At 39.7% G+C, this 23,761-nt stretch overlaps 1 protein-coding gene across 2 annotated transcripts in view; it reads right to left on the bottom strand.

The window, feature by feature from the left end:
- Positions 1–22,858, bottom strand: part of bcan (brevican) — a 37,711-nt gene extending 14,853 nt beyond the window's left edge. The window contains exons 1-3 of one of the 2 annotated variants that reach the window (XM_051956741.1): positions 22,519–22,858; positions 6,567–6,649; positions 4,709–5,116 (exon numbers count right to left, since the gene is read on the bottom strand). In XM_051956741.1, coding sequence (XP_051812701.1) covers positions 4,709–5,116; positions 6,567–6,649; positions 22,519–22,523 — 496 coding nt within the window. In that variant the 5' untranslated portion in view covers positions 22,524–22,858. The remainder of the gene's footprint in view (positions 1–4,708; positions 5,117–6,566; positions 6,650–22,518) is intronic. The other variant, XM_022206422.2, reaches the window with a different exon arrangement.
- Between the last annotated feature and the right edge of the window lie 903 nt (positions 22,859–23,761).

Here is a 23,761-nt window from a genome sequence, read left to right as displayed (position 1 = left end):
ACAGGAAAAGAAATTTTGAATTTATTTATTTGATAGGGACGATGCAGTTTAACATAGTTCCATCACTAAGCATGAATCTGATGTGCTGCACAGAGAGTTTATAGCAAATGCTAATTTCCAACTCTTGTCCCTAGATGGGCCTTTAAATATAAAAGTCAGAAATGTTATTGTGAGCTGTTGGTTCTGGTCCTGTTTGTGTTCACACTGACAAGAAGATCTGTGGATATGTGACATCAGATGCACAGACAGAATTGGCCAATTTTTTCAGCTGCCATCCTGCATTATCAGCACTACCGTACACACGTGGACAAAATTGTTGGTACCCCTCAGTTAAAGAAGGAAAAACCCACAATTCTCACTGAAATCACTTGAAACTCACAAAAGTAACAATAAATAAAAATTTATTGAAAATTAAATAATCAAAATCAGCCATCACTTTTGAATTGTTGATTAACATAATTATTTAAAAAAACAAACTAATGAAATAGGGCTGGACAAAAATGATGGTACCCATAACTTAATATTTTGTTGCACAACCTTTTGAGGCAATCACTGCAATTAAACGATTTCTGTATTTGTCAATGAGCGTTCTGCAGCTGTCAACAGGTATTTTGGCCCACTCCTCATGAGCAAACAGCTCCAGTTGTCTCAGGTTTGATGGGTGTCTTCTCCAAATGGCATGTTTCAGCTCCTTCCACATATGTTCAATGGGATTCAGATCTGGGCTCATAGAAGGCCACTTTAGAATAGTCCAACGCTTTTCTCTCAGCCATTCTTGGGTGTTTTTGGCTGTGTGTTTTGGATCGTTGTCCTGTTGGAAGACCCATGACCTGCAACTGAGACCAAGCTTTCTGACACTAGGCAGCACATTTCTCTCCAGAATGCCTTGATAGTCTTCAGATTTCATCGTACCTTGCACACTTTCAAGACACCCTGTGCCAGATGCAGCAAAGCAGCCCCAAAACATTACTGAGCCTCCTCCATGTTTCACCGTAGGGACAGTGTTCTTTTCTTCGTATGCTTGGTTTTTGAGTCTATGAACATAGAGTTGATGTGCCTTACCAAAAAGCTCCAGTTTGGTCTCATCTGTCCAAAGGACATTCTCCCAGAAGCTTTGTGGCTTGTCAACATGCATTTTTGCAAATTCCAGTCTGGCTTTTTTATGAGTTTTTTTCAGCAGTGGTGTCCTCCTTGGTCGTCTCCCATGAAGTCCACTTTGGCTCAAACAACGACGAATGGTGCGATCTGACACTGATGTACCTTGGCCTTGGAGTTCACCTTTAATTTCTTTGGAGGTTGCTCTGGGCTCTTTGGATACAATTCCAACGATCCGTCTCTTCAATTTGTCATCAATTTTCCTCTTGCGGCCACGTCCAGGGAGGTTGGCTACTGTCCCGTGGATCTTGAACTTCTGAATAATATGAGCCACTGTTGTCACAGGAACTTCAAGCTGTTTAGAGATGGTCTTATAGCCTTTACCTTTAAGATGTTTGTCTATCATTTTTTTTCGGATGTCCTGGGACAATTCTCTCCTTCGCTTTCTGTTGTCCATGTTCAGTGTGGTACACACCTTTTCACCAAACAGCAGGGTGACTACTTGTCTCCCTTTAAATAGGCAGACTGACTGATTATGAGTTTGGAAACACCTGTGATGTCAATTAAATGACACACCTGAGTTAATCATGTCACTCTGGTCAAATAGTTTTCAATCTTTTATAGAGGTACCATCATTTTTGTCCAGGCCTGTTTCATTAGTTTGTTTTTTAAATAATTATGTTAATCAACAATTCAAAAGTGATGGCTGTTTTTGATTATTTAATTTTCAATAAATTTTTATTTATTGTTACTTTTGTGAGTTTCAAGTGATTTCAGTGAGAATTGTGGGTTTTTCCTTCTTTAACTGAGGGGTACCAACAATTTTGTCCACGTGTGTATGTGGAGCCACATGGGGAAATCAAATCCTAATCAGTGACAGTGAGTAATTACTGCACTTTAGTCTACATATGTACACATGAATATGTGTTACCAATGCTTAATTTGCATGAATACATATGTCTCATATTAGATCACTTCTTTGACAAGTAATAGTAATGTGATTTTGCTTTCAAATTTGCATATGTTATCAGAACATCTTTCCTTCCTCATGCAAAGATAAGGTGATGAAGCACAATAAATTTACCTGAATTAATTTAACATCTTGACCTGAGCAAAACTAGCTTCATAGGTTATTACTAATACTGGTAAATCTTCAGTTCATTACCCAGCTGTAGTCAGACTTCCTGTCTAATTAGGCACTGAGTAGGATTTTAAATTCTCTCAAAAGTTTTATATCCACAAAGAAACAAGTGGTGCCTTAGAGAGGTGTACATGTTTTTCATTTCCTCTTTGATTGCAATCTATATAAATATCTTTAAATGGTTAAAAGTACTTTTCTTCAACTAATAACTGAAAAAAGTTCTAACAAAATATAAAAATGTATCTTCATCAGAGGATGAATCAGCATTATTTTACCACTCTGATTTTCCTTTCGGGCTTGTCTCCTCCTCTGGGAGACAATCCCAGATCATTCCCATAAAAAAAGTTGAGATAGCAGGACTACAAATCACAATACATGCCTATGGCTCATTTTAGAAGTTTTTGTTATTTAGTTTGGAAGACTGGCATTGTCTAAAAACCTAAATTACTTTAATGCAATTTTAAGATTAGTGAGTGTTACACTGGAATTTCTATTGTCTACACTTAATGCAAACATAGTGAAAGTAGCATTCAGAGCCTGATATATTAGTTCACAAATGACTGTGGTCAGGTTATCCATAATCTGTTAGCTGGCTGGTGCCCTGAGTGAGACGACCATTCATCACACATGAAAGTGGACTGCATAATGTAGATACAGTAACAGTAGAGACACAGTAGCCTTTTCCAGCTCTCCAGAGACCATTTGTTCATTTCATGATGTCCTGTAGAACACTGTAGAGCGACCCAGAGTTGAGACACCACACATATTGACTCACAGACAAACCAAGATCTGGGCATCCAAGGGTTTCTTCTGCAAGAAATAACTGCATCTTGAGCCACATGTGCAGGGAAAACTGCAGAATGACATCACAGGAGCTTTAGCAGCAGTGGTCAAACCAAACTGTAGTCCAGTGTTCCATCTGCACTCTACTTAGCTGACTTTGAGATCACGACTTAAGGTTCTACAAGGCTGTCAAGAAGCCCTTGATCAATGAGAAAGAGGTTAGCCCAGCGTCGTTGGACCCAAGCACACAAGAACTGGACAGCCAAGAATTGGAAGAAAATTATGTGGTCAGATGAGTCCAGTTTCCAGCTTGATCTTCCTCCTGCTAATGTGACAGTACGCAGAAGGTGAAGCATTATCTCCAGTATGTACAGTACCTACTGTCAAGCATGGTGGAGGCAGTATCATGGTTTGGGGATGTATGAGTGCTGCTGGTGTTGGTCATCTCACTGTCTGAGATGCCACATTGAACTCTGCCAAGTATTATGCTATTCTCCAAACTCACATGCTCCGTTTTGCACCTGCACTGTTCCATCGAGGCCAAAATTGGACATTTCTATAAGATAATGCCCCTTGAACACATCCAGGGCCAGTGTAACTTGGCTGCAGGAGCTCAGTATCCAGTAGAGTGGCCAGCTCAATCCCCGGACATGAGTCCCATTTCAAATCTGTGGATTATCAAAAGATCTGTTTCAAAGCGTAAACCAAAGAATTCAGAAGAATTATAGGCGGTAATTCAAGAGGAATGGGACAAGATTACCCCTCAGCAGTGTGAAAGGCTCGTGGGAAACATGCTAGTCAGGATTATAGCTCTACTGTGTGCTAATGGTAGGACTACTAAATATTAATTTGATGATGTGATGGATTGTTTATTTTTTGTTTAGTTTTGAACACATTCTCTGTTATTTGTTGACTTTGATACATACAATGTTGAGAACTGACACACTGAAACTGTCAAAAATGTAATAATAAATATATATTATAATAATAAATAATATTTGAGATTGTATAAAATTTAAAGGGCATCTGAAAACTTTTTTCCACCACTGCAAGTCTTCGCATTCCGTGCTTTGGTCTATTCCTGTGAGACATAAACATGTGCAGATTGTGAATACAAATTTATTCATCCTAGGACAATAAAGAGTACCTATTTGTCTAGAGACTAGCTGGTGAATATAATGAAGAATTTAGAAGCTAATGAGCCATATATTTCCCTTTGGAGACCAAAAAGTAAAGCAAGAGAGAGAATATTGGAAAAACATAACTCTAAATGAGAGACATTTTCTCCTTTGAACATGTAAATAAGCAACTGACTTACCAATGTCACCTTTAAAGGTGATGTTGCCTCAGTGTTGCTTTCCCAAATAGTCTATTATTGCAGGTTTCATTTGAGAGTAATTTCTGAAACCGTGTATGTCCAAGGGACAAATAAAACAGCAGAAACACCAGCTTCAATAAGGTAGCTACAGAATCCATAGCATGTCCATTTGTTCTTGCTGCTCTGCAAGAACACCAACGTAATCTTATAATATCAAGCGTATTCCAACTTTAATAAAAGCGTAGGTCTGAGCTATTAGTGCTTTTCTATTTCATTCATTTAGTAATTCTGACATTTATTTCCTACCCAACATCTTCTTATTCTGTCAGCCTGATTTTTAGTATTAGATAGTATTTCCATCTATGTCTCACCTTTGATCTTCACCTGAACCACATCGTCAGCATCCTCCAGGCCCTGCTGCACCTCACAGCGGTAGAAGCCGGTGTCGTTGTGCCTCAGGCTCTCCAGATGCAGGGTGAGGTCGGCAGGTGAGTAGGCGTAATTGAGCAGCGAGGCTCGGTCCTTGTAGGCCTCGCTGACCCTCACCCTGTCACCTCGGGCCACCAGGATCTCCGTCTCTTTGCCGTGAGTCAGAATGCTCCATTTGACCCGGGGGACGGACAGCACGGCGTGGCGGCCATTAGTGGACGGGGACGGGGGCGGGTGGGTCAAAGACACCAGGCAGGGTAAAGTCAGAGCGCCGCCCAGCACGACAGACACAACCGGGGTGGTGGGGATGGTTACCTGGAGAAGCTTCGAATCATCTGGGGAAAGGCAAGCTTTAAAGTATATATAAAGTGACATTTTGTGAAAACATACTTTCTAATTGTCTTCTTGAGTCAAACAAGAAGATAAGGATCATCCTTGTGTTTGTCTGTTATGTCAGAGCTAAAACCAGGAGACAGTTAGCCTAGCTTAGCATTAAAGGGGAACTTCGGTTTTTTTCAACCTGGGGTCTGTTTTCATATGTCATTTCATACATGTGAGTGATGGAGAAATGAATTTTTAACATAGCTCCAGTATTTAGCCAGGCAGGCAGCTTAGCAGCTCAGCTATCGCGATCGCTCTTTGTTGTGGTCTGTATCCAAATCTCAGGACGCTAGAAAGCAAATCTCGTTCTGAAATCGCGTGAGAGCTCACGCGATTTCGCAAGCTATTGCGCGATTTCAGAATGAGATTTGCTTTCTAGCGTCCTGAGATTTGGATACAGACCACAACAAAGAGCGATCGCCAGGTAATGTGGAGGTTTTCGTTCACTTCTCATCTCTAGTATGTTGTGGGACACTCATTGAGACTATGTGAGCCGGTCAGTTTGGGGCAAAAAGCACGTTAGGGAGGACTTTGACGCGGGGGGCCAGCTGCCCCATACTTTTCGCTAGCCGAGCTGCTAGCTGAGCTGCTAAGCTGCCTGCCTGGCTAAACACTGGAGCTATGTCGAAAATTCATTTCTCCATCACTCACATGTATGAAATTACATATGAAAACAGACCCCAGGTTGAAAAAAACCAAAGTTCCCCTTTAAGCCTGGAGACAAGAAAGAACATCAACATCCTGACATTGTTTTTAACTGTTTTATATTAAATACAGGTGATATACGTACAGATACTTTTACAATACATTCATAAGGCATTAAAACAAGACTAAGATGTACACTAAATTCAAATGTTTGTATATGAACATGCTGATGTTTATCTGGTGTAATGTTTACAACTGTATTTCAAACAGTGGGCAAATTTGCTAATTAAGTTTTTTAAAAAGTATGGTTAAAGAGTCATTATTTTTACAAGCATTCAGACATTTTACAATGATTACAAATAAAATTCTTACTGGTAGAAAAAAAAGGAATCAAGGATATTAGAATTTATGTTGTGGGGAACTTGAATATTTTAATAGGACCAAAATCTGTTGAGGTATTTTCATCTAATTGAAAAGATTTTAACTGCATGGTGGCACTTGAGAAACAGACAGAATTCAGTGTTCTGTAGCACAGACCTGCAGCCAGAGAAAGACATTTATGTCGACGTGTCAAATGACCTTGATTTTTCCTGCTGGGACACTCTGACATCCTTGAAAACGGTCTCAAGAGTGTGCATGTCAGCAAAAACAATAAGCGATAGGAAATAATTAAAGACCACCCCGCTGCCCGAAAATGTCAGAGGTCATAGATGATTTAATGAAGCTGAGGATGTCAGCAGCGGATGGTTGGGACGGAGAGGGAGGGGTGTGTACCTGAGTCGTGTTGGGAAGTAGAGGGCGACGGCAGGACGAGGAGACAGATGGCACACAGCAGCACTGGTAGAGGCGCATCCAGTCTGTGGGTAAAAGACAAGAAGGGAGGGGCAGGGACGTGATGTTTGAACTTGAATATGACAAAGAATTCTCCACTGAGAGTGTGCACGTACATTTACCTTCCAGCTGCTGGTGTGATTAAAATCTCACTGGTTACTTCATATCACACCACCATTCCTGATGATGAACAAATATTACCTCTTTCATCATATAATCTATAATTTCCTTCTTATCAAAGCAAATGATGAATTAATCCTAGACATATTAATAAGTATTCATGAGCTTGATATCTCTTCTTCCTCCACTGTTGTCTAAAAAAGATTAAAAATGAGCGAGGCATACTGTTGCACTGGGTGACAATGTCCTTTAGTACCATGTAAACACAGTATAGTTTAATTCCACAAATGCTGTCCTGCTTCAATAAATACCAAATACTAAAGGTTAGAATTGCGATAAATCCACAATTTCTCATTTGAGTAAGATATTTTTTTTAAACTATAGTGGCCAGGAGTTTCTTTGAACTATATACTCTGTGTGAGCTTTTTCAAAAGACTTTCATGGTCAGTGAGAACCAATGGGCTTTGAGCTAAGAGGCAAAGGGGAGGTATTGTCAGATTGCTGTTGTTTCATCTTTTGGTGGGAGTTATTGAAAATACAGAACAATATAAAGCCAGACAACTTCTCTTTTTCCTTTTTTGCCATTCTCTGGATACCCACTGATGTGGTATTAAAGACTACTGCATCTTTGAAAGCTCCAAGTTCACGAGTTTACTGTTTTTTTTTTTGTTTGTTTGTTTTTTACAATGCTGACACCCGTTTGGTTGTCATTAAATTTTAATGTGTTTGTTGTTGGATTTTATTTCTTGGTACTAAACATGACAACCACTGTAGACTATTTTTAAAAAGGCCAAGCACCATTTTTGATTCCAGTTGCCTAGAAACAGCATTCAAAGACTTAAAACATTTTAAAGCCAAGTATTTTGTGTACTTGACTTCCCACATCAAAAATATGACTTCACTGCAGACATCTGATGACAGCTTTACAGGTGCTCTTTCCCTCATTGAAGTTTTCTTCCTTCTTTTTTTTGTTTTGTTTTTGCAGTGCATTTTTTTAAAATCTTTGTTAAAGTATGCATCTTTTTTTAAACTTTGGACAGCTGTAACAACTTTCTACCGAGAATAGCCAGCTAACACATAAAAGAACAACTGCAAATATCTCCGAATATGAGCTCCACTCTGCGAAAACAATTCAGAAGCTACAGGGACTCATACAAGAGAAGAAGTAAGTACTGACTCTGAGCTGTGCATCAAACTCAAAGCAGACAGGTAGCAAGTCGGCAACCTTCAAAACATTTGTAAACTGCAACTACACGGAAAAGCCGGTGAGCAAATCTGTAGCTCTGCTGCAAAACTGACAGGATGATGACTCTATCCATCACAGTAATGCTGACTGCAGTGTTCATCTCGCATTAGTACTGAATTAAAAACACAAAGGATTGTTTCAGATTGGTCATTTCTTTATTGTATGATTGTAGAACCCCCTTAGGTTGCTTCGAGGTTCTATTCCAGTTGTTTCTACTGCCTTTTTCATAATCGCGTTAGGCATTTTATTGATGGATTTATAATTGTATTCTTCTTTGTAAGTTACTGTTATTATTGGTTATTCACCCAAGGGTGAATGAAGAGATTTTTTTTTAAATATAGTGATGCTCGCCATGGTTAAATAAAGCTTACAATGGATACGAAGCAGATGTTTATTTCACTTTAAATGAATCAGTTGTTTGCAGGATGACAAAGACGCAGATGAACGCCTCAATCAGTAATCAAAATATAATAAGAACTGTAGTTTATTTATGGCTTGAAGTTGCAGTTGCTCGGAAACATGACGAAAATGCAAACACTAATGTTGATGATGTTGGCTGACGATTTTCTTTAGCTCTACTGGGTAAATGCACTCTGTGTGTATGTGTGTGCATGAAGCAGACAGACAGACTCAGACAGACAGAAGGACTGCCTGTGTGTCCTTGGAGCTTTCTAGCTGCTGTGAGTCAGACTTCAGGAGCTGCAGAATGTGAGCTGAATTCTGATTTTCCCCCCAAAACTCCCTGGAGGGTCGGATTGAAGCCCAACCGACAACTTAACTAGATTTACCATTATTACCTCTCCTCTTATCCTGCTGTATATTCACTGTTTCTTTCTCTGTCTTGTTTTTTGTTGTAATCCCGATTTCCCTGCAGTATATGTTTCCCCTACTATATGTTGCAAAACCATTTTCTGTTTCAGGGATAACTTTAGTCTGCTTTTCCTCAGAACATCGGCTGACAAACACCTTAAACGGTGAAAGGCTTGGATCCAAGGAGAGAAAGCATTTATATTACCAAAAGCTGCATGAGGTGACTGGGGTTGTAATATCACCAAACGCTGCCACCAAGTAATCTCCACACAAGTTAATTGAAAAAAAAAACCCCAACTCTGTCTATTACTATGCTGCATTTTTGTCATGAAGACATGCCACCCTTGTAACTGCAAAGAAAGAAACTAAAAACAAAAAGTAAAACTGATCCCCAGTTCACAGAAGGACTAACTCAGTGAACGCACTTAAATGTAGATGAGACACTATTCGTGTACACAATCAGATTTCTTCAAGAGAAAGCTAATTTCAATTCAATCTATAGAGGTAACAGATGTTTCAAATTGGCTTCCTCCATATTCACACTTCCTATATTGAGAGCAAAAGTGCATTTACACTGGCAATTACAGCAACATGCAGTGTGTTCTGGGAACTAAATGGTGTACTTAAAACCATCAAAAAGTTAAGGATGAAACTTTGGACACTTTCCACCCTTAATGATGGCCATTTTGGCTGCATAGCCGAAGGGGAGGGACCATCAGCTAATTTCCAACTTTTGAAAATGGCAGCTGTATGGTGCAGCTGTTTAAGTGGAAAGATCTAAAACGTCATCATACAAATACAAGTTATACATGTCTACACAAACACTATTTTTTGACATACTACTATTCTGTTGTCGGATAGAGGCCTTTAGTATGTTTATTGGGTTGATTTAGCAGTCTGAAACGATTCAGTACTGTAAAACAAAAACAAAACTGACATTTTGATAACTGTCATTTTAAGTAAATACACAACTTTATGTGTTCAATTTTAGAGAACTCCACCCAAATGAAATTTGTGGGCGAGTAAGTGCATGGTACATACCATGTACTTCGTGAAAAATTGCTAAATGAGACAATGTAAGAGTTTCTAATCAGATTTTTATCTCTCTTATTGGCATGTTATAAATGGTAAATGGTCTGTATTTATATAGTGCTTTACTATACCTGAAAGATACCCAAAACACTTTATAATTACATGTCACATTCACCCATTCATGGGAAGCTGCAATGCAAGGCGCTAACCACGACCCATCAGGAGCAATTAGGGGTTCTGTGTCTTACTCAGGGACACCTTGACATGAGCTCTCCGGGTCAAGGATCAAACCAGTGACCCTCTGGTTGCAGGACGGCCACTCTACTCACTGAGCCATGCTGCCCCCACCTGTCCCATAAAGTATGAGACAACATCTGTCTGAAGCTCCATCCATTCATCCATAAGACGCATGAGCTTTATCCTATATAGAGTAGAATCTACTTCTTTTAAAATTGGGGCGAAATCACCAGTCAATCACAAAGCTCACTCCCACTGCCAATTTTCAATTACCATTAAACCTGCTGGGCTGCACAGTAGAGTAGTGGTTAGCACGTTCACCTTGCAGCAAGAAGATCCCCAGTTCAAATCCCGGGGTGGGCCTGGGATCTTTCTGCATGGAGTTTGCATGTTCTCCCTGTGCATGCATGGGTTTTCTCTGGGTACTCCGGCTTCCTCCCACAGTCCAAAAATATGCTGAGGTTATACTCTAAATTGCCCGTAGGTGTAAATGTGAGTGTGATTGTTTGTCTGTATATGTAGCCCTGTGACAGACTGGCGACCTGTCCAGGATGTCCCCTGCCTTCGCCCGAGTCAGCTGAGATGGGCTCCAGCGACCCTAGTGAGGATAAGGCGGTGTATAGAGAATGGATGAATGGATGGACTTTATGACCAATTCACAATTAGACCAAAGCTTTACTATCACTAAATTGCCTTTGTATGACGTATGATTGTCTCCGTAGAGAAACATTCAACTGTCAGAAAATTTAAACACATTGGCGTTGTCCACTCTGCCCAGTTTTGTGCCCATGCACATGTGCTGTTTAAGTTAAATTATCATCATATTTTTTAGTACAGAGCATCACATCCTATGCCGGACTTCAGAAACATCCATTAATTTTTCTTTTGCACTGTCCTAAATTTTGCTTTTCTGTAGAAGAATACAGAAGTAAGTAAATAAAAGATCAGGTGCTACAGCTAGAAGAATAAAAAATACAACAATCGATACCTGTAGATACCTGTTCAGATTCTCTTTTCTAACGTAGAATTTGCAGCTGCTGAAACATTATTGGTCAGTGCACTTCAGCCGTTGCCAAACAGAAAACAGCGGGTGACTTTTTACTCTGGGTGATAAGACCTGACAACACTTCACCTGAGGGTCTGCATTAACCAGCAGTTCAAGTGGAGGAAGTAAATGAGGCTGAATCCAGGCCCTTTAATCTTTTATACAAGCTCTTTTACAGGAGGCCTGTGGAGAGCAGAGAGGAAGCCAGACTATATGTCTGTCATAGCTGAGGATGAATGAGAGTGTCAGAGTGGAACCAGACATCAGAATTATGTCAATAAGCATTTCTTTTTTGATTGAAAGGAGTGGTAATGTTGTGATGATGAAGAAAATTAAAGGTTATTTTTAGGGTCTCAGAAGAGATAGACTTATAATCTAAACAGGATTAATGAACAATCATCCAAATGTTATTTTAATGCTTAAATTTGACCCCACCCTTACAAATTCACACCTTTGAAGACAGAAATGATAACTCTGTTCAAATTCAAATCATTTTACTTTAAAAGAGCTGTAGAGTTGGGGCGCCCTTATAGCTCAACAGGTTAAGCGGGCGAGCCAAGTATAGGGGCTGGTCCCCGATGTAGTGGCCCAGGTTTGATTCCTGCTCGCGGCCCTTTGCTGCATGTCTTTCCCCCATGTTCCCTGTCTGTCTCTTGACTATACCTTTCAATAAAAGCTGAAAAAGACCCCAAAAATAAAATATTAAAAAAAGAGCCGTAGAGTTACAGGTTCCCACATCCATAAGATTTAAATAAGAACAGGGTAAAAGGAAAAGCAACCACCCTTGAAAACACATAACGTTCAATCTCAGCTAGTGTTTAGATGTGACCAAAATTGAGCATTTTGGCCATCAGACTAGACACTATGTTTGGCAGAAACCAAACTTTATACATCTTCATAAACACGCCATCCTTATCAAGAAGCATGGTGATAATGGTCATATTGTCATAATGTGACGATGCTTCTCTGCAGCAGGACCTGAAAAACTTTAAAAAATAGAGGGTAAAATGATTGTATCTAAGTATACCAAAATCATAGAGGATACCCTGATGCAGTTTACCAGATAACTGAAATCTGTTTTCACTTTGACCTGAAAGAATATTTTCTATTAATTCATGCCAAAAAAAGCAGAATTACACTCACCATCAAACTTAAAAAGCAATGAAAGGGAAAAATTTCCAAGGGAAGGGAATACCTTTTGTAGATACTGTTTGAAAAGTCCGACACGAGTAATGCTGAGGTTGATAATTACCTTACGATGCCCTTGAGATTCAATAGAGATCAACATAAAGTTTTAGCCCAAAACAGCAAATAAAATGACATTCTATTAAAATTGGGTGAAATATGCAGGCCAGTATTTGTAATTTTTGATGCAGTTCATTTGTTAATAGACAGTTTGAAGTGACAGTTTGAACACATGAAGGACTGAACTGGCATAAAGCTATTTTGATTGAATGAGTACAAAGAAGAACATCTGTGTTAGATAAAACATCTCACAAATGAAAGTGGTTTCTATGCCATTGCGCTGTAACTGAGGTTCATAAATATTGTAATATTTAGAACAAACCACTACACCAAAGTATCAGAGAAAAACTCGATTTTAACAAAATCTTTTGTCGATAGCACATCAGTGAAAAAGCGTGCTTTACAAACGAGCTTAACAGCATCTAAGTGCAGTTATATATAAACGTAATCTTCTCAGCTCTCTGGAAAAAATTTATTCATGATATTGTAGTTGCTTTTTCTCTCCTACTGTTTTTGACAGATTTAACTGGGTTGTTAGATGTTCAGGACAGTGTTGGAGGAAGCATCCACATCCTTTACTTAAGCAAAAGTTCCGGTACCATGGTAAAAGCACTCTGATGTAAGTAAACGCCCTGCATTGAAAATGTTACTTCAGTAAAAGTAGTGCCACAAAAATTTACTTCAAGTAATCAATGTGAAAGCGAATAATGCAGAAAAACGTCCGTGGTGACTGCTATATTTAGCAAACATGTACATATTCAGTGTCAACTAGTCTGTTGGTTGTCTTTTCTGATAATCCATTAACTGGTTGGTAAGTAAAAAGTTTGAGAATTGTTAGAAAAGTAGTCACGAGTGCTCTATATGTTTTATACACAAAAGCTGCACATTTTCTGTGACTAGTAATTGATTAATCGAGTAATCATTTTAGCTGCACTTGTACAAACTGTTGGGTAGTTTTTTTATGACCAGCTGTTTATATATTTTGTGTGCAAAAAATTGTATTTGTAAGCCCCCTCATACCTAAAGTTTTCAGAGAAATGCAGTAAAGTGAAAAGTACATTATTTCCTACTGTAATACGGTGGAGTACAAGCAGAAGTACGTCAGATTTAAAAATAGGTATGATACTTGACTAAACATACTTCAGCTCTGGATGCTATCAACATTCCATCTACAAATCTGAGAGTAATTCAACAAGCTGAAAGAAAAGTGCTGAAAATAAAAAGAAAAAAATGAATACATTTAAGGAGAAATCATTTTCAAGGTGGGACTTTAGTAGAGGAATAGCCTCTAAAACAGTCTGAAGAACTGGAATAAATGAGATTTAAAATTTTCATCTTCCTGTCACACTAACTTCATTCATCTTTACATCACATGGACATTAAATAGACACATTTGACATAAATCCTCCTGAACATCCTCCCTTAATGTCTGACTAATTAAATGAAATTATTCCTTCGTTTTTAAACTTATCAACCATCTGTCTGACTCACTCTTTCTAAGAATCACACATTCTCTGGTGCTGGGCGTATGGCCTGTTGCCATGACCACATACAGCATGGAGGGTAAAGAGACACAGAGAGAGAGAGAGAGAGACGTAGTTTTCCTCAGGCGAAGGACGCATCCCAGGCAACATTACAAGTGCAAAGACAGGCATCGCAAGTGGCTGAATAGTCAATGACTTCACCTTGAGGGAAAGGCGGTGGGGGCCAAGAGAGAGGATGTTTGACTGTTCGCTTTGCCAGGAAAGGTCATTTGAGGCTGGAAGGGAGGAGGGAGGAGGAGGGGGTGAACTACATTCTTAAAGGACTGCACCAGCTTTGTGAGAGTTTGGCCCATTTGTCACTTAACCCAGTGTGTGACGAGAGCGCTGCCGTTTCCAGCAGATAGCTCAGTGCAGCACACATGCTGACATTGTAGCATGCTGCAAAGCAAGTGCCCATTCATGAACGACAAAATGCACTGTTCCACAAACAACTGGATTGTTTAATTCTTCCACATCTGTTGTCAATTTAGTTATTTCAGTTTTAGTATAAATCAAGTCGAGAATGAGCCCTCATTGTCAAGTCAAGGTCCATTTAATAGCTTAAATTCCCTCTCCGGTCATTCATTTAATCCCTAAAAAATTCATCCTAATGTGTCAAAGTTCCGTATTTGAATGTTTTTTTCCATGAAAAAAATCCCTTCCTGCCTTAAAGTGGCTTCGATCAAACTCTACACAGTTGCCTACTATAGAATAAAAAGTCCACACCTCTCTCGACATCCTCCCCTCACTGCAGCTTGAGCACACCAGCTCACCTACAACACTGCTCAAACACTGTAAAACTATTCTATGCTACACAATCAAAAGCTGTAATATGCGAATCAATTCTCAAGAACAAAAATTATAATGAAAGTTCCCCTCTGCAAGTTGACAGGACTGGTTCCTTCCGATTGTCTTGTATGAAACAAAGGAAGTCTGAATTTGTGTTTTTGAGATTTTCATCACTTTGCTACACTTTTAAGGTGGAAATGATCAGCCTTAGGGTTGGCTGCTTATTTCTCTCATAGTATGGCTATAGATGTAGGATATAGAAACCTTTGTCATGTGACAACAGGTAGATGTACAGCATATGAGGGGTTGGACACTGATTCATACTAAAAAGGCAGAAGAAGTTTGTTTTTTATCTTTTACCACACAAACACAGCACAACATTCAGGAATGCGTAATTGTATGTATTTGTTTTGCCAGAATAGCTGGTTGCTAGTTCAAAATTGCACTGCGACTAAAGTTCAGTCTCGTTCAACTATTTTAGCCAGACGATCCTGCGTTGACGTCTGTCCTTGGCTTAAATCAATCTGAAAGCAGCTAAAAATTTCTTCAGGTTTCAGTTACAGGTAGAAATGCATGGTTTTCTCTCTCTGTACCAAGCGTGATACCTAGACTCAAAAGAAACTAGATAATGTGGATTGGTCACATCTGGCTGATAGCTGATCTACTTCATAGGGTCAGTATTTGCAGCAAACTGGATGACTGGATTGGTGCGTCTTTATAATATCTGCAGTGTAGTAGAAGATGAACAAAAGCTGCTTCTCAGTCTGTATGGAGAGATGCAGTGATTAAATTTGAAGTGTATTTGTGGTGGTCTGTCAAAGACATGTGAGACAGAGGACTGAAAAACCTGTAAGAAACAGGACCTACTATTTAGAGGAGACTGCTATCATCATGAATTTTGAGGAAATCCAAACTTTAGAATTATTACACTTGCTGAAGTGAAACTGACTTTCAGTGTTACTTAGGGTTGCCAAGTTCCAGCTGGATGAAGTAACTGTGTTCCTTTTATTTTTTATCTTATGCTCAGGTCTTTCTTAAGGAAACAACTTGCAAAATTTCTCATTTCTAGTAGATACTGACCATGCCATTTGTTGGTTTAAATAACAAATATCGTCAATAATAACTACTCCAACTGCAGCTAATTCTGTGAGTAATTTGTGTAAAATAACTTTGCTACTGTTACATTAAGACTGAGTTAGAATAGAATAGATACTTGAAAAGTCTCGATAGAGGATTTTTCCTCCTCTGAACAAATGTCTCTTGGCAGAGGGTGCTGTGAGTTGTACAGACTGTAGAGCCCTCAGAGGCAATTTTGTGATATTGGGCAACATAAATAAAAAACGATTTGACGACTTGATGAGAGTTAGAAATTATTCAGATTCAATGAGTGGATTCACTGCAGGATTCAAAATCAATAAATGCAAAAGAACTCGGTGACACTAGCGGGTATTCACACACATAATCACATCGCTTCCCATTTCCTCTGTCATTCAGATTTGAGAATAGATGCAAAACCACTTGCTGAGCCATCGTTGGACCAACCTGACCTCCCCCTATGCTGTACCCCCTCACAGCTTTCTCACAGCAAGGACCACCACCACTACCCTGATGTCGCCCCTCAGCAGATCCTCATCACTCCGGCCCACCAGGGCCACATCGCACCACCTCGAATGTTTCGGCCTGCCATCTCCAGGGGCAACCCAAACCCCCCCCCCTGACAGACACAATCTGACAGGAAGGAAGGAGCTGCCGGGGAGGGCTGGAAGCACGGGAGACCTCTCGGAGAATAGGGGTGGCAGAAAAGAAGAAAGAGGCTCCGTACAGCATGACTGAGTGCTGAGAGAGATGTTAAGTTCACAGGAATGATTTGGAAATGGTTCACCAGTCAGCCTCGAGCTGCAGCCATGTCTTATTAGCTATTAGTCGCTGACTCTGTGTTCCGCAGGGCAAAAGTTTTAAAACGGTGACAAAAGCCATAAGCTACAAGACTTTGTCTACTAGTGTTTAGATGTGTGTGTGTGTGTGTGCGTGTGAGTCTATGTGCGTGCATGTGTGTTGTAGTCTGAGTGCCACAACCTGATTAGGCATAGCTGCTGTGAGTTTTAAGGGCTTACGCATCAGACAGGGTGAGGAAAAAAAAAAAAAAGAACAGCTAACACAGCACTGGTCTGCACTCATTATAGTTTGAGACACTTTTTTAAGGAGCTGCTGGAAGTTTACCGCTGCTGCTACGGAGGAGTTACACCTTCTGAAGTTAGAGGAAATTGAGGCAACCTGAAAAAGCTGCATGACCTGCTGCCCCCACTGAGTGCCCACTGTATTAGCAATTATTTAAAAGCCACAGCAGGCTGGTGGAGTTTAAAACTAAGAAACTGTAAAAATGACACCCACCATGTATCTGAATAAACACTTTGCAAGTTGGTATGAAACAGAAAAAATAGGCAATGAGTAATACTAATAAATATGTAATACAGAATTATGATCAAATAAGAAAAGGTGATGGTGCTAAAGCTAGAGTATGCAATGTATTCCAGAAGCATTTTTTGTTAATTGGGCCAAAGTCTTTCTACATTCTGAGGGTAATCATTAGTAATTCAAGTGCACTGAAAACAAAAAGAAAAAATGTCACAGGTAGCGAAAAAGTCAGTCAAATCATTGCTTTCAGTCGGCATGAGATGACTGGAGGGTCTCACTACACACCTGCCTAACTGCAGGCACTCCACGGACTGCACATCACGTGAGTATTTCTCAAGGCTAGACACACACATTGCTAGAGCTAGCAGGTAGACAGCACAAGAACATCAGACTGAGTGCAGCCACACATTACAGCTCTACCTAAACATGCAACATACTGCACTGCAAAGCCTGCCAGATGTTTACAACCATTTGTGTATTTGATTAAAATCTAATTCTAAAATCATCCTCCAGTTTCATGCACTTGGGTCTGCACCTCAGCTGTGCAAGTTGTGAACACGTGTTGTGCAAGTTGTGAACACGTGTTGTTTGTCTTATGTTAGTCGGTATTGGCTTTAAATGAGAGATTTTGCAAATGTATTGATATACCCTATTTGTGTGATTGAAGACATGATGTAGTTTTAACCCTTTCACGCTCAAGCAGCTTGTTCGGCCATTTTTGTCTTTATTTGACAGGTTAGTGTAGAGGCAGACCGGAAAATAGGGAGAAGAAAGGGGGGAAGACCTAGCCGAGCCGCGCTAGACAACCCATGGCAACGAATTTAATTCTCTGCCAGGATGGGTGTAGTTACCCTCCATAAGGCTCGAGGTTGGATGCTCCTAAAACTGGCCGGACCAATCACCATGAAGTGTAGAGTCAGAAGGCGGGCGTAAGTGACGACAGAGGCGCGACAATTCTGACAGAAACAACCGGAAACAACTAGCCTAGCCGCGCTAGACAACCCACGGCAACGAATTTAGTTCTCTGCCAGGGTCGACAACAAAAACGACAACAGTCGTTGAGCTCCATTAGCACCGACTCTGAATAATCTTTCTGTTAACATGTCTGTAATATACTTGAGCTTCACCCATTGACTGTATAAATAAGGCTTCGCCGAACTACCGCATCCTCTGATTTCCTGCGCTCTAGGAGCCTATTCGTTGCACTGATTGGTTGTATACCTACCCAACTGCTGCAGAGTGATTTGACAGACAACCTTTTAGCCCGCCTCCCTCCCTGTGCCAAGACCCTTGCGACTTCAGAGCATGGGTCTAGCGCGGCTAGGCTAGGGAAGACCTGCAGCAAAGGGACGAGGGCTACAATGGAACCCAGGCCACTGCGTCAGGGACTGTAGCTGGTTCACCCACTCCACCTGTTGAGCTATCTGAGCGCCGAATCCCAAGTAGTTTTTGGCCATTTTTTGCTCCTGTGAATTTTTAATGTACTGTGGGCTCTATTTCACTGCCCTCTAAAGTCAATCATGGCTAAAATTCCAGAGAACCTGAGTATCATATGACACAGCTATAATCCCATATTATATTAAATTCATAGAAAAATGTAATTTAAAATAATTATTTAATCAGTATATGGAATATTTTGTCCCACAGGTGTTACCAATACTGGAGGATGAAAATGAGGGCTCTGTCTGCCTACATTTTTAATTTGTTTCTATAGTTGTCTCCTATGTGCTCGGTGTAAACACAGCCGGCAGTTCAGCCAAAAAACTCCTGAATTTTTAGCACGTGGCTGTTGGTTGTGGTTGAGTCACTAATGGATTTAAGGTTTGCACAGAGAAGCACAAATTTTTTGCTTTTGACCGAATCTGTTTAAAGATTACGGTTTGTGTTTGGTAAATTGTTCAAATAAGACAAAGTTGAGGCACAGTTTTAGGTTTAGATTGGTTATTTTTCCTGATGGAACAGCACATAACATAAAATGAGTGTAATGATTAACAAATAGGGCTCTGATAAATGGTAGAATTTTGGTTATTTAGCCTTTATTTTTAAATGACAGATTCAGGTTTGGATTGTTTCCTTTTATAATCTAGTTCACTCTTTTTATTTGTACGATCCTGCATACTGTGGCTTTGATTATCAGATGTCACCACCTTAATATGAAACTGAGGTCCAATATTGTGATATTATTAAACCCCAAAGAAAATAGGATGCATGCAAATCAGAGTTTAATGGCCATTATAAACTCAAGACCATCAGTCTAACATTTTCCAAATCATTGTCTCCATAAAGGTCATAACTATCTTCTACATTTAAAATAATATATATTATTATTAAATATAACACTATCTGGTTTCTGGTATCTGGCACTTGTGCTTTTTGTCTTGGCTCATAAAATCGCAGCTTGTTCAAAATAACCTTTTCCTTTGTGGAAATGTGGAGAGATCTTGCAGAAAAAATCTGATCTCTATCTTGGGAAATAAGATAAGTCTTTCTGTATCCTTAAATCAAAACAAATTTTTTAAAAATGAAGTGAATCTAAAAACCTTTTTGTTCCACCTAAAACTTTAATATGTTAATATGGTAATGTATACCACATTCTGTACTTACTGAAAACCTCTTTCTTAGTACAAAATCCTTTGAATCCAAACATATTTTGAGCAACTTATTTCCATTATGCTTCCACCTTCTCTACTGGGTTTACTCAGTCAGAAAGATGCTATTCAAACTCCTGAAAATAAGACTTTGTCCTCTAACAAGAGAACTGTGACGTTCTGAAACGCAAGATTTTCTGGGTGTAAGCACATTCAGTGCTGCTGTTCATTATCAGTGGCTTTCATGTATTGTAGTCCACGTACGGTGTGTCATGTGGCTTTTGTTAACAAGTGCCTGCTGACTTTAATTAGTCACACAGTGCAAAGCCAGGTGTATTTGAAGACTTAAATCCTGTCTTTGAAAACACTCACACATTCAGTGAGTGACATCTCTGTTCTTTAGAAACACGGTATCATTATCAGCTTTGGCTGTGACCTCTTCTGTTTTATTTAAGATCTGCAGTCTATAATTAAACTCACTCATGAAACTCGTGTCTCATTTTCTTACTCATATCAATACTTAAGTGCAGGACAGTGCCAAGGCTACAGTTCCTACTCTGCTCACTCATTATGGACGCAAACATACTGGTATTGTTTGGTTTCAGTCTGGTAAATGTCCAAATGCTTACACATTGCTTTTGATATTTGTGAAGGATGTCACTGCTAAATCAGGAGGCACCATATCTGAATACTAAACTTTAACAACAGCATGCACTGCATCTCCAAAGTGATCGTATCTGCTTTCATTTTTACAACAGACCAGTGCAGACTTTCCACAGTCTTCATCTTGTCATCATAACTAAGTCACAGCCACAGTTAGGCTTTATATGGGATACAGTATCCTTAAGCCACTTATATGCTCAGGGCTATGGGCTATCAAACAGCTACATCTGAGCTTACATTGATTGGTTGGATGCTGGTAAGTCTGGCTGTAAAGACAACAGTCCATCCAGAATGCAGGTTTTTGAGAGAAAAAAAATTGCACAAAAGCCTCATGATATTTTGTGTTTATGTAAAACTGCATTAATACTGACAGTATTTTAATAGTTAAAGTCCTAGTGAGTTTAAACGCACTAATTGTACAGTTACTGCTACTGCGCTTGAACAATAATGTCTCAATCAGTTCTCCGGTAAATGTGTGTTTACATCTGGTATTGTATCAATATAAGTTTCCACTGAGAGACTTGCAGTTTAAATTTGGTAAACTTTTTTTTTCAGTTTTACTTGTGATAGTCTCAGATTACTTCTGCCACATGCCAGATGGAAATGTTGAATTTTTACTCTACTACTCTGGTTTGACAAGAATATGATTATTAGCCTATACTAATGGTCAAAACTTTGGAACACCTTCGTTTTCCAGCTTTGTTGTCATTTAAACTGGGCAAGAATTATATAAAATGAAACAAGCTGCCAGAGTTTAAATAATTAAAAACAGAAACACTGCAAATGTCAAAAATGACTTTTTCAGAGGAGAAGGAACGGGATAACGACTTGCAACTTTGCTGCAGAAATGGAACTAAGTTACACCTTGAAAGCTGCTGCAAACAAACAATTCCCACAGGTGTCTGGACTTTAGCTGATGACATACAAAGCAAGCAGATATGGAACAGACTGTGTTCAATACCCACTGACCCCAAGAGCTTCAGTAGAAAGCAACTGGACTTCTTTTTGGTTCTTGAAGATGTTTTGTCTATCGTCCAATAGGCTTTCTCAGTTTTCAGTAAACCGAATAAGCTTCTTGGAGGAGAGAAACGTATCTAAGAATCCAAAAAAAAAAAAAAAAAAAAGTCAGTTTGCTTTCTTTTGAAGGATTTAGGATTAGAATGACCTGGATGACTGACAATCTCCACCCTCTGAGCACTGTTTGGACAGTGATACATTGCACAAATTAGCATATTGATATAATAATGGCAATTAAAGGGCAGTTAACAAAGAAATACAGAAGGAGAACCTGCAGGTTATGTCGGAATAATAAAAGAAAAGAACAAGCCCAGAACAGTCTCCAGAATGAAACCATCTTCAGCTGAGTTGGAACTAGACAGAAGGGTAAAGACAAAGCAACCAACAAGTGCAACACCTTTGTGGAAACTTTGGCAACAGTGCTGGTGAGACCTTTGTGAGCAGTATTTCATTTCCAGTGTATGAAGAATGCCAAGAGAGTGTTCAGCTGACAGCTGCAAAGGTGGCTGCTTTAATGAGTCCAAATTTAGATTAAATTGTGTTTCCTTTTTTTATTCTGTGCTTAATTTCAGATTACACAGGGGCATTGATCTGCATAAATTTCAATAAAATCTTTGAAAATAGAAGTGTTCTAAAACTTCAAGCCAGAAATGGATCTACTAAAGCCTAAATAACAATGAAAATCCATTTTGAAAAATATTTCCAAATTTCCTGCAACTTTAAAATGCTCCTTAGTGAAAACCAAACAATATAACACTTAGAAATATGATATCACACACATTTTACACTTCTTGTATTGGAGTATCTTCATTTTGGTATCGTTAATTTTAGACAGAGCATCTCTATCCACCCTTGTCCATGTGTTTTCACTGAGAACCGCTGTGGGAGTATATTATGATTCTGCAGCAGGTGACAACTGATGCTGTCAACGCGGTACTTCATATCTGCATATACAGCATGAAAATGATCTAAGACGTGTAACTGTCACAAAAATGTGATAAACGATGCTTAGATGCTCTTGCAGCCTTTTCCGAAATAGAAATGCATGCACAGTTAGGCAAAGGGGATGAAACTTAATCTTGATAACACAATTAGAAATCGAACACATAAAAGCGCGACTTCGTAGTCATAATCTGCCCTAATGCAATAAATTAGACAGACTCACTTCATTTTCAACAACTCTCGGTGTCGTTTTGCAGAAGTTGCGCCTCGCTGTCTTCCAGAAGCAGCCTCCGGACAGGTGCAGCTCTTATTGTCTGCTTTCCGACCAAAAATTTCCTCCAGCAGCGTCTCAGAGCTGAAGCGACAGACCGCTTCTCGTTCAGCTGGAGAGGGACAGAGGCTTTGGCTTGTGTCCTTCCCGACCGCCGAGATGAGAGGAGGTGAAGAGAGGAGAAACTGGGATGGAAGCGGTGTTAAAAGACCGAGAAACCCCCCACCCCTCCTCCTCCATCTCCTCCTTCCTGGAAAATCATAATCCCTGCTGAGAGCTGAACAAATGATTAACGAGGGTGCTAATCAATGATTTTTTTTTGACGTCTTGTCAGTAAACAAGAGCTGGTGGGAGGTTCCCATTATTATGATTTCATATAATGAGGTATGTTGTGTATTGTCCTTGAGCTATCCTATTTTAGGCAAATAATAAATGAAGGTTAAAGCTGCAGTAACTAACTTTTATGGCCACTAGGTTAACAGAAACTGTTTTAAAAAAATCTCTGATAGGTCTTGATCTTTTAAAAATGCCATCCATCAATTCACCCAGTTTCTTCCATTCTGTGGTGGCAGCAGGCTCAGCAGGGCATTCTAGATGTCCCTCTTCCCAGCAACATTTTCCAGCTCCTCATGGGGGATCCCAGGGTGGTCCCAGGCCAGTTGAGATACCCAGTTACTCCAGCAACTTCTGGGTCTAACCAGTTGGTAATGCTCTAAACATTTTCAATGAAAAGCACCCAGAAGGCATCCTAATCAGATGCCCAAACCACTTTAGCTGGCTCTTTTTGAGGAGATTCTACTCCTATCTTCCTCTGGATGTCCAAACTTACCCAATCTCAAAAGCCAACCCTAGTCACTGTTATCAGCCACTCCTATCTGCAATCTTGTTCATTCAGTCATTACCCAGAACTCTTGAGCAACTGGTAAATTTTGAAGTCTTCACCATGACGGTCAGGTGCAACACCCACATTGCTGCTGATATCCCCCAATCCATCTTTCATTCAAGGCTCCATTTTCCCAGCACTTGTGAACAAGTTTCCAAGATACTTAAACTCTCTCACTTGAGGCAGCAATCCACCTGTTTCCAGTAAATGTAAAATATCACCACCTTATTACAGTGGAGTTTATGTGTCTCTGATTCTAGGGTTGTTGGTTGGCAGTGTCCCCTGGTGCCATGTCCTGTCCCAAACTGGTTC

The sequence above is a fragment of the Acanthochromis polyacanthus genome, chromosome 12 (genome assembly GCF_021347895.1).
Source record: "Acanthochromis polyacanthus isolate Apoly-LR-REF ecotype Palm Island chromosome 12, KAUST_Apoly_ChrSc, whole genome shotgun sequence".
Classification (NCBI taxonomy): Eukaryota; Metazoa; Chordata; class Actinopteri; family Pomacentridae; genus Acanthochromis; species Acanthochromis polyacanthus.
Note: the sequence above shows the minus strand (reverse complement) of the source record. Positions and strands in the feature narration are given on the sequence as shown.